Source organism: Netta rufina (genome assembly GCF_964035555.1).
Source record: "Netta rufina genome assembly, chromosome: 2".
NCBI classification, from domain to species: domain Eukaryota; kingdom Metazoa; phylum Chordata; class Aves; order Anseriformes; family Anatidae; genus Netta; species Netta rufina.
Window position 1 is genome coordinate 121782830 of NC_140124.1, and position 11969 is coordinate 121794798.

Below are 11969 nucleotides of genomic sequence, written 5' to 3' on the forward strand. Positions count from 1 at the left end.
ATACTCTAGCTATAGTGCCAAGAGGCAGAATGAAAGAGATTAACAACTGCATACCTTCTTGGACTAAGTTGACATAGACAGCTCCCTCACTTTCACCATCTCAACAGAGAAATGGTTCCCAAAACCACACCGAGTGGACATACATGTAGGTTAGAGTAGCCTCCTGAATTATGACTGTCACAGAATGTTCAGAAAATTTTTATGATTCAGAAAAATCATAAAAATTCATTGCCTTGATAACAGACATAAATGGAGGGGAAAAAAAGGCCAATGTTAATGCTTTATCTGTGGTACCCAAAGAACAAAAATACACATCTGCTTGAATATATTTTATTTCAAGTATCATAGAAAAATCACTGCCACCATCAAAAAGGCTTTACAAGATAAAGGATATAAAGAAAAGACACATACAAATTCATAATAAATATACTGCTCTCTTTCATCATATTACATACAATATTCCTTAAAGTCACACACTTAGGAACTAATTACTCCCATTGCAGTTAGCAGATATCTGACTTCTAAGGTCGGTCCCTATTTTTAAGGCTAAATCCCACCCCTCTTACTTAGGCAAATTCTCAGAGGTATTCTGAAGAACTCAACCTGACTAATGAATAGGTGGCTGGACTTGTTTCATAAGTATCTTAGCTGGATAGACTAGACCAGGTTGAATGAGGCCCTGGGCAACCTGAGCTAGTGGGTGGCATCTCTGCCCATGGCAGTGCAGGTGGAACTAGATGATCTTGAAGGCAGCCTGAGCCATTCTGAGAGCCTATGATTAGCTGCTGTACTTATATGCAACTGTAGAGCATGATTATCTCTTTACACTGGTTCTACTCAGGAATCAGATAATATAGTTAACATGATAAAATCACCCATATGAAAAAGATTTACTGAATTTGGCTGATCTGACAAGCATAGAAATCCACAGTATCACATGTTTAAGCTTGTGGTTACCCAGCAGCGTCTTTCTAGTATAAGGAAACATTAACTGTGACTACTATTTTAATTAATACATTTCACATTTTATCTGTCTTATGACGTTGTTTCATTATAAAGAATAAGTTAGAGTGCCCTTTACCTGAGAAACCTGAGAAGTGTACCTGACTTTCAAGTGGTACTTGAGAGTGTAACGTACTATGATACAGAGTTGAGGTATAAACCCGAATTTTTCATGAATTCCAAATCCCCACTGATGTTAACAGGATTTGGAAGCTGTGCAATAAAGAATTATAGCTGATTGTCTTGGTAAGTTTCTGAATGTTAAACAAAACCACTGAACAAGATTTAAACTAACCATGTAGCAAAGCAAAAATCAAACACCAAGAAAATATTGCACTGTACTGAATGCAACTGCTATTATCACATTATGTCAATATTAGTAGGTTTCTTATACACATTCATCCATTTACTGAATTCCAGATGTACTAACTATCCAACAACACAGAAAGTTTTCCATTGACTCAGTGGAGACAATAGTGTCTATCTCAGATTAAAAGTGAGAATTCTACTAAGTAACTACAGGAAAAGTTAGAGTATATAAAGCAAAAGTTAGTTTTACATTCTTTTACATACAAAGAGAAGTCTGTACCTCATATCTGCCTGCTGATTCTAGGTACTGTCAAACAGATTCTTGGAATATATATAAAAAGGAATTTGAAAAGAACAGAAAGTGAAAGCAGCACATAACTACACTCTCCACACTTACTTACTTTATCTGAAATTTGCAATGCCTAATTTACACTACATCTTCATATTTATGTAGACCTCACAAGGTATGAACTCTCTGAACATTGAATTGAATGCACAATGGAGAGTTTCACAAAGTGGATATAACACATCCTTTTTGTGTCTCCTTGCTATCATGCTTATTTTGGACAATTTTTCAAGTGACAAACTAGTCACTGTCAAGAACTTGATTACATACACATTTGTGACAGGCCCAAGATCCAAAGTCTTGTTCACTAAATCATTTGAAGAGGACAGCATTTTAGTAAGGAATACACCTTAAATCTGTACTGCTATCATAGTCCACGTTTTACAAAGATAACCCCATATTTTGCAATATAAGAATACAATATTTTTCCCTGTACTAAACCTGAAATTGTTCAAATTCATCAGCACAATCAAGATGCCTTCCCTGTAGGAAAAAAATGCATTTTTCTGTAGTTCGCATTAAAGTGTGATCCAAGACAACTATTATGGTGTAGAACGTAAATTTTCAGATTAGCGGTCCCGTAGTGCAGAAGAAACACAGAATAAGTCACTGTAAAGGAAGAGAACTGGTCTGGCTTTCTATCACGTGCACTGCACTATATCAGCTTAATTATGCAATGCAGGCAAATAATTCCATTTATAAATAGCAATGCGGCACCTCTGACAAGACACTCAATCAAAAAAATAGGCTTGCTGAAATGAAGAAAACGTTCCTGTATAAATTGGAGTATAATTATAAATCAATTCTTTTCTTTCCTCATCTTCACTGGGGAAACGGTGCAGGCTCTTCCGTGCTGTAAAACATTTTAAAAGTATACATCACGTTACTGTTATCAGCCTTGACAGTATCTTTCTTGGCAAAACTATTCTGTGTAGCGTAACAGCAAACAGAATCACAGTAACTAATATATGGAGAACTGTGAAGATACAGATTCGGAAAGCTGGTTACAACGGTATTTTATTACTGAAGAGGGAGAAAATTAATTGCTCATTTAAAACCAAGACTACACAACAAGATTTATTCATGAGGTACTGGCGGTACCTACCAAAGATACCAGCACTCATAGTACTGGAAGAAATGTATCAGACTATCAGCCTAATGTGGCATGTGTTGGTGAGGACAATAAAAAATGAATTCTGCTCTATTTGGTCATGTTGGCAACTCTACACAAAATTAACAGGTGAATATAAAAACAATATCAGTTTAGTTATTAAAAAAAAAAAAATCACAAATAAGAATATTTTTGCCAGTTGAAAAGAGTTTACATTTTTTTGCCCCAAGGTTAATTTTCAAAGTTAAGGAAGACACTCTGCCTTATGTTAGCTGAAAATATCAACTACCCATCACAACACTGAGATATGAAATAGTAGAAGTAGCTGTACACAGACAGGGGAGATAATTAAGAGGAACTTTTGGTTTGATATGAGGCAGAGGCTAGACACACGCAGCTAGCTGACACCAGTTTGTTCTGCTAGAATTAAAGTCCAGCACATCCAAAAGCTGGTTACATTTCAGTGTGGTACTGCATACAAGCCAACTATGTGTGCACATACACAAATGAACAAACTCACATGCGCTGCAGGACTTATGAGAATAGTTGGCACTGAATTTTGCCACATTTACTTGGATAATGGCTAGAGCAAGCTTACTTCTGCCTGTAACACAGTATGTAGATAGGTACTACAGAATGTAGCAAACAAAGCTGAAGAATTGTACAACATTAGAACACAGCATAAGAAAAATTGGATTCATCTTACACTTTACCCTATTTATCCCATAAGCACACTACTAAAATTCATAAATACGTGAAGCTTATGGATACCAATATGGAATTTTACATTATTTTGTTATGTTTTCACAAACCAATGTAGAACTATATAATGCAAGGAAACAGCCTTAAACTTGTACAACATATAACTTTTATTTCTACATTTTCACTGACCAGGTCAGCACATATTTCACTTCTTTAAATCACTGTCCGATTTCTCCAATATGGTGACTCTTTTGATGAGAAATGAAATCTGGAATCCTAACTCACTTAGGCTATTGCTTATGTTCATTATATTCCCAGTCAATTAGCTGAGACAATTTTATGCATCGCCAGTTTAGTATCTGAAAATGCTATTTCATTGGAATGGTTTAGGAGGTACAGATAAAAGAATAAAGCAAGTTTGATTGCTTCAAATACTTCTGCATTTCCACATCACTCACTCACAGTGAACAAAAAAAAGTATAATAAATTATCAAATTTTCACACATTAGTTACTTTCAACATCTTTGCGTATAACGAAATAAACTAGAAGCTCAGTGAAAATTCAGAAACTTCCTCAAAATGCCGTCCTGCAGTTATATACTACTGGCACTATGTTGCACCCCCTGACACATCTGTATACTGAGCCCAAGCAGCATTTATAATCTTGGTATTCTGGTTAGATAACACTTTCAACAACTTTCCTCAGTTCAGAACTGAGGAAGTATGTGGGATTATGAATGGAGCACTTTTTTCCATTTCAGTGTCTTTGTGCCAGGCAGGATAAGATGTTACAGAGACCATTCAAAATGGTAGAAAAATCACAGCACAGCCAAGACTTTTAGTCTTAGCCCAGTCTACTGAAAAGAGAGACTACTTCTGCAAGAATGACCGGCATTTTGATGTCACTTTTACAAAACCATTCTACTTCTAGTACCCCTTGTGTTTTGTAAGTCTACAAAGCTTGTAGCATAAACTTTTAAGAAAGCAGCAAGAGGAACTTGAAAGATGAGAGTCTTCTTCACTCTAAAAACTGATAAACAAAAAACTTTTTACCTTCATTAACGAAGAAGTCAGCTATGTAATATGCAGCTCTTACAGCTGATGAGGAATGTGGAATGCCTGTTGATTTCTTCCATTCAAAAGGATTTTTTTCCGGATGCCACTGAACACTATAAATTGGGTATTTGTATGCTGCAACAAACACATTTTTCATCAAAGAATGATCTAAGCAAGATCTATGCCTTAAGAGTGATGTGCTAAGTCTTACTGCAAAACAAACTCAAAGGACAACCTACAAATATATCTGACTTATCAACAGCTTCACAAAAGCTTAGAGAGCAAGTCAAAACAGATCCAAGTCTTAGGATCCCCTTGAAGGCCCAGTCAATACAGTGGCAGCTCCCATCTGCTCTGTGCCAGGGGAAGCCAGTCCTTTCATATAAAAAAAAAAAGAATAGAAGCACAGCAGCTGATGACTACTCTGTGATAAACTGCTTGCAGACACAGGATACATATCTTATTAGCCTAATTAGGTCTTCTGATCAAATGGTTATTCTCCTCTTCTGGAGGACTGCCAGCATGCCATACAGAAGAATCCCATAGGCTGACAGCTGGGCCTTATTGTAAAGCTGCTAGTGGTATACTATTCAAAATAAACTACTCTCTAATGAGCTAACTTGTTTCTTGAGCTGAGCAAGTGTGGTGCAGAACATATACAACCCAGCGCAAAAGGTTTTTGGAGGAGAACAATTACCAGTATTGCTGTCAAAGTAATGAGGGATATTGCTGTTATATCTCAGTGCCATGAATTGTTCTCCTCATACAGCACACAGAATAAAGCATCACACAGGAACACAAGCATAAAGAGGCAGATAGCAAGCAAGATACAACAGAGGCATGCTGCACTATGGAGGGGTTAAACTGCTACAAGATGAGTGCTGTACACTTTGTATCACAGCACTGCAATATGGCTAAATTGCAACGGCATATCTGGAAGGGGAACAGTGGGCAAAAGAAGTAAGCAGTTAGGCTCAAGGATATGTAATCAAAAGATAAACTCTGTCTGTAAACTGTATGTTCCTCACAGTCCAGCACATACAGGGTCGGCACTCACTGTTATTCTAAGGGTAAGCTTGCTCTACAAATTAGCATAAACTGACACCTCTGAAGAAATACTCTCTTACAATCATAGCATACAACGGAAATTCGTTTTCCTACCTTCCATGGTAGATATATATTCCACTTTACCATCAGTGTTAGTGGTCAGAACATTGTAGAATTTATGAAGCTTTTCATTCTTTGTGAAATTCTGCAATAAGGAGGAAAGAAAATAAAGGTGAGTTATCTGTTTACTTATTTCTAGTTTTAACAGAGAGAATACATTTGTGTTAATGAAATAAAATGATTAAATACCTCCATGGAGAGGCTCCATCTATGAAAGTTTGATGTCAATGGCTCATTAGCAAGTGCACGTAACAAATCCTTAGGAAGATTCTTGAACAACCTACTGTCTTTTGCAGCTGTCACAAAGAGAAAAAAAAGATACTGTCCATTACTCAAACTGCTAACAGATTGTCTATTACTGAATAGAAGGAGACCTATTTAATAAAACACTACATTAAAGCAACCTTTTTTGTTTCTGTGGTATAACTTTCTGATTTAAGAATATGCTGCAAGGGGAAAAAAGTCAGTGAAGTAACTTCCAACAGGTTTCAAGTATGATGTTACCACTGTCTTCCAGTCTTGACCTAGAGAGAACCCAACTTTACCACCTAAGTTCCCACAGATAAGCATAATGCTTTGCCACTCAGTTCAGTGACCTTTCCATTCAGAGTGGCTACAATTGCCAGAATTCGTGAATACTACATGCACCACACATGGATTACTCACAAAAGGATAAATTCATATGAAGTATAACAAGAATCAACGTTCGACAAGTGTTACTGAGTGGCACAGCTCTACTTTCAGGACCCTCTCTGATTTCAATACTGTTCAAGTGAGACAGCAGTGCAAATATTCATCATTAGGAAAGATGCAAGGTGAAAAATTTAAATGCACTTGCTCTCCAAGTCTGATACGTTTTGGGACTGTGAATTTTGTCCAGCTCAGTAACAAAAAGGGACCTAAACCCACATTATTTTTGTAGGTACAAATGATCAAATGACTCACGGAGCCACAACTCTGTTTTTTGCTGATTGCTGTTGGTTTCAAGTAGCTTGTGCTCACATCTCTTCCTTAGAAGTCATAGAGTTGCACTGCCTTCATAAAGAGTCACAGCAATGTATTAAGAAAGCACTTAAGACAGTCTTCAGAAACCTCCCAAACATTCAGCCACGTGTGTTTATTACAAACAAAACCACAACACCTCTCCATTACTTCTCAGCAAAACTCAGACATGAATTTCTCACCTGAGGTAAAGTTCAAAGGAAGTGCCAAACCAGTTGTCTTGGTATTAACGAGTAAAACTTTGTTGCTTGTGAGATATGTCAGTTCTTCGTGTCCAAGGCATGTCCCCCATATTGGGAAATAATCTCCTTTATCATTAGCCTTCAAAATAAAAAGCAGCAAAATAAAAAGTTCTGAAGATTTACAGAAAGAAGACTGAACAGAAATTCCTATTCTTTTCACTTTCCTTGCATGCTGAAGAAAAGTCAGCAGCCAGAGCAGAAAGGAATTCCTCACTGCCAGTGAATGCCTCCTACTGTACTAGTAGTTTAAGCACTACTCTCAACTGGCTCTAGAATTGGACAAAGTTTTCTGAGCTATGACTTCTGCAACAATTGTAATCAACATCAGCTGAAAATAAAATTAAATAAAGCCAGTAAAGAAGAAAAAGTGAAGAAAATTTGCATTTTTTATTCAACCTGAATACAGAAGATCCTTCAGAAATCACAGGGGTTGAGTATAAAGCTCAGTGAATCTCCATTCCTTTCCACAATGCACTTACAAGATAAAATTTTACTTCAAAATACGTTATTATCTTAAAATAAATAAATAAAAACTCTTATGATTATCTCATGTACATCTTTCATATGAACCTCCAAATATGTATTTAAATCTACTTACAGGTAAGTAAGAACAAAGGTCTTTCACTAGCTGTAGCATATATGTTAAGGGAAGCCTTAATGTTATATTACTGTAAATTGGATTATTTGAGAGTCTCTCTAGAATTCCTTCAAATTCTAAACTTTAAGTGAACATCAATGTAGTTACCTTTAAATTTTTTATAATTTTGTTCAATGTTTAATGTCACTGAACACCCTGTGCTTTTGGAAGGCATTGTTGTTATTTTATTGCAGGTTCCAAACAGCAATAAAGTCCCAGTTATAATGAATAAATGATAGTGTACCCACCCAAAGAAATTAGATTTTAAGACAATGACACAACACGTAACAGGAAAGGGCATCAGGTGTCTGAATCTTAAGCTATGAAATGATTTTTTTAAGCAGAAGCTAGCAATAAGCTATTTATTATTTGGCTTATAGTTAACACACTGCATGCCAGTGGGAAACTGAGAATACAAGCTTCCCTGTCATTTTGATCTCTAAGAAGTGACAATAACAAGAACAGACTGTTCTTTAGTAATTACCTCTAATGCCTTGCGGTAAAATATCTTAGCAACCCTGGAATATTCTGAAGTCTTAAGATCCACACCACCTCCTGGAAAAAGTACCCTGAAAGGCAACATCCAAGAATCTGATTAGCAACAATGAATGATGGTGATCGAACTAAAACCTGGGCAGCATACACAGAGAAAAGTTTGACAGTGGTTTTAAGGGTAGGATTTGGGTCTACATTAGGACACCTAGATTTCAGAAACCTATAGATGGATATCTAACCTTCAATTAGGGACACCAGGGATCTAGTCAGAAAAATCAGTGGTGACTCTTTCTTATAATAAGTTTCCACAGTATAGCGAGTCCTTCTCTCTTATTTGTTATAAACAACTGTATTGTGGAAGCCATTAGGTGACAGAGGAGGGCAACAAGAGGAAACATAGATCATCCTTACCCACCTACATAGCACAGACCCAACTGCCAGTCACTGCAAAGACAGAAGGATAACAGAACTGGATCTATTTGCCTAATACCACCTCGTGCATTGATGGAGGTGGGAAGTAGAATAAAGAGGAGATTCCATAGGTTACAATCCGTCTGGCAATGAAAGAGAGGGTGACAGTCACAAAAAAAGGGATGAAATTACTCATTTTGTCTCCACTATGAGAAGACACAGGGGAGAAAGCATAGCTGTCATACGCTTGTTTTCACCAAAACACTGTAAAGACCCGCATCTTAACGTATAGGGTGTGCTGTATAAGACTGATCTACCCAGACAGCCACAAATCTAAACATGCAGGTTTTACTCACATTGATTAACATTCTGTTATATGCATAAGCTTAATGAAAATACTCATGGTTTAAGATGTTCATCTCATGACTACAAGTAGCCCAATCACATGCTAGGGGATCACACACAACCAAGCTACTGAAATGTAGCACCAGCTGGTTTAATTCTTCTGAAAAGCACTGTTAGCTTAAAGCAAACCTAAAAGGTTTTGACTTTGCTAAGTCCATAATTAAATGTGTGTTGAACTAGATCACATTATCTGACATTTAAAAACTCAGGAAAAACACTTGAGTGGATAATGGTTGTACGTCAGCTGAGAAGTTAAAATACATTTGTCTAACAGAGATCTAAGCCACAGAATCACACCAGGCAATATGGGCCATTAGAGAAGCAGGAGAGAAGGAACCCAAAGAGATAGAGTAATGAAGACTGGAAATCAGAAGCTTTCACAATAGAGGAAATACGGAGAGGATGGGAAGGGATGGGAAGGTCTGGGAAGGGAAGACGAAGAGTGACGACACACCCAGTAAGCGCTATTACAATTCAAAATTAAGGTGATCGCTCATATGAGGGTAAGAAAAAATATAACAGAGAGGAAGTGACCTACTTCACTAGTAAAGTAAAAACAATTGTTAACCTCTATCCTGCCACTTTTGTGTACTTGCAGGCAAGCACTGGAGAGTGCTAAAACGAACTCTGACAGTGTTGCAGATTAACTGACATGCTCCAAAAGGAAGGAAATGCAGCAGACCTATGTGGGATGAAACAGTACTCCATCTTAGAACAGATTTACACATCTGCAACACTCAGCACAACCTTCCAAAAGAGTAAAAGACAATATCCTTGAGGATATGCCAGATCTCAAAACAGGAATTATCATATATTTCAACAGAAAGATAGTGCTCAAAACTTACCCGTTAATAGAGTGGAATATTTTATCATACACTTCATCTGAAAGATTTAATCTGAAACACCAAAAAATAGTTACAGAACACATGAAATATATGTATTTAATCACAAAAATATCTTAGTTATTGAACTGAAGCAAGGGGCATAGAAAATACATAGAAAGCATGCTTTAAACATTTAGAATACAATAGTCCCAGTTCAAATGAAACATATCACGTGTAACAGCTCAGTAGAGATTGAGAATCCACACAACTGAGAACAGGTCCCTGTCAAGTACAGTTCAGAATTAGGTAGTCTGAGACCCCTTCGCAACCAATCATTAAATTTAGCATTTACGTAAGTGGTGTAGTTATTATTTCCTGCAGACTGGCAACTCCAGTTTCAGATTGATTCCAAGAACTGCAAACAGTTAGTCACGCCCATTCTTCAACAAAGGTAAAGCTGAGAAGTAGAAAGGTGAGAACGACCTCAGCACCAGCAAAACAGTATGATGCCTACACTCGTGTAGGCATTCAAGCCTACACTCGAATATACACTGGGTATATTCAAAGTGGTCAGCTTTATGGCATCTAACTTTGTTGAAAGAATTGGAAGCCTTGGTTCAATGTGTTATTGATACAGCTTTCAGTCAGCAACCATTCTGAAACTTTCACCAGCTACATGAGGAACACTGGCTTATAATTCAGGCACTTCACTGGTGCCTTTATACATTCTATTGTGTTTAGTTTTTTTTTTTTTTTTTTTTTTCTTTGCGGCCTCATTAGTATTACCTTTAACTTTGTATAAAGGTCATTTTAACATTGGACAATAGCACATTTACTACTTTGTAGTTAACAGTTAGCTATGAAATATTGTCACTTCTTTTACTTACTTTGCTACTTTTTACACAGCAATCAAAATATTATACAACATGTTGTTAGTGACCCATAGTTGGAGCCAAACTGGCTTTATATTTCTTCAAGGACTACTGATAGTCTTCCTCCACTAGTCAGATTCTAGGACTACAGAATGTGTCAAAAGATAGTCTTATCTATCTAGATATGCGTGTTTTTAGAGCAAAATACATAAGACCGAACATAGCTAACTTGGAAAAAACACTAATGTGAACTACTGAGTAATTTTACAGGTTAAAAAAAATGAAAAAATTAATACATTTTGGTAAGAAAATTAAAAGTTATATGTTCCAGTTTTCCTTTATTCTGCTTTCTAAAATAGCCTGTAAATTGCGGCATCTTGAAATGGTCTTTGACAAGCACTTAGCACTCAAAAAATCAGCAGAACTACCTTCAGGTGCCTCTAATGCCCTCATGTTACAGGATTATTAACCATTTGCAAGGATATAAAAACCTACCTTAGTGGGACAACTCGGGCACCAGCAGACTCTAAAAACTTCACGTAAGAAGCTGCAATATACGAATTTCCAAACTGCTGGAACTCGTTGAAGTGACATTCCTGTGCCAGCACCCCTGAAAGGTCCAAGAAAGAAAACCAGCATTATAGAGAACACTTCACAGAAATGTTGTGCGCTGAAAGAGAAATCAGAGTTTAGTTTTTGAAATGCCACGTTACAAAGGTTGATACCTTTATTGCCTGGAAGAACTGTGAATAGCGAGGCAACGGGGCATCAATCGCAATGCCTAGCCACAGGGGGTCAGGTGAACGCGTTTTACCCGACTTCTCTGTTTTAGGGAAGTACTACGACTTATCCTAAGTAAGTTACCTACAATTTAACAAAATTGTAGCAAACCGCGAGGTTTCACGCCGGTTTCGGGAGGCACCTCAAGAGGCTGCAAGCACAGCGCTATGGCTACGTCGTGAGCGCCCCCCACCCCATAACGCCCCTTACCGACGATGGGCCTGTCGTTGGGCTCGCTCTGGCGGCCGGGCAAGGCGGCGGGGGAGGCAGAGCGAAGCTGGAGGAGGAAGAGGAGGAGGAGGAAGGCGGCGGCCAGCAGCGGGGAGCAGCCGGCACAGAGCCCCATCGCCCGCCGCGCACCGCGGAACCAACGGCTCGGAGCCGCTGGGGCGCCCGGCTCCTTGCGGCCGCCGCCCCGCCCCTCGCTGCCTGCGCCGCGGGGTACGCTGGGAAGTGTAGTCCTGGCGGCGGGGCCGGGCTCCGAGCTGAAGCGAGGGGTGGAAATGGCGGCGGGCGGGGCCGAGGGGCAGGGTTTGGGCCCCAGGGGTTAACGTGGACCGGGCGAGCTGTTTATATCGCTAAATGAAAAAAAAGTTCTCAAAGACCGG

At 38.3% G+C, this 11969-nt stretch overlaps 1 protein-coding gene across 2 annotated transcripts; it reads right to left on the minus strand.

Moving 5' to 3' along the window:
• Nucleotides 1–352: 352 nt before the first annotated feature.
• On the minus strand, nt 353–11762 carry GGH (gamma-glutamyl hydrolase). Of its 2 annotated transcripts, XM_084281340.1 has the most exons (9): nt 11572–11762; nt 11077–11191; nt 9731–9781; nt 8059–8143; nt 6878–7016; nt 5883–5989; nt 5688–5778; nt 4524–4661; nt 353–2510 (listed from the first exon to the last, which is right to left on the minus strand). In XM_084281340.1, the coding sequence occupies exons 1-9, from the start codon at nt 11705–11707 to the stop codon at nt 2389–2391; spliced, it is 984 nt and encodes a 327-aa protein (XP_084137466.1). In that variant the 5' UTR covers nt 11708–11762; the 3' UTR covers nt 353–2388. The 2 variants fall into 2 exon arrangements, with proteins under 2 accessions (XP_084137466.1, XP_084137467.1); XM_084281341.1 differs by lacking the exon at nt 4524–4661.
• Between the last annotated feature and the right edge of the window lie 207 nt (nt 11763–11969).

Bases quoted from the DNA above. Each gene is read 5' to 3' on its own strand.
- GGH (XM_084281340.1), bottom strand. From the start codon at position 11,707: ATGGGGCTCTGTGCCGGCTGCTCCCCGCTGCTGGCCGCCGCCTTCCTC. The intron at 11,192-11,571 runs GTAAGGGGCGTT...TGGACCTTTCAG, and splicing joins CAACGACAGGCCCATCGTCG to GGGTGCTGGCACAGGAATGT. The intron at 5,779-5,882 runs GTATTTAATCAT...TCCTTATTGCAG, and splicing joins GATGGAGCCTCTCCATGGAG to AATTTCACAAAGAATGAAAA.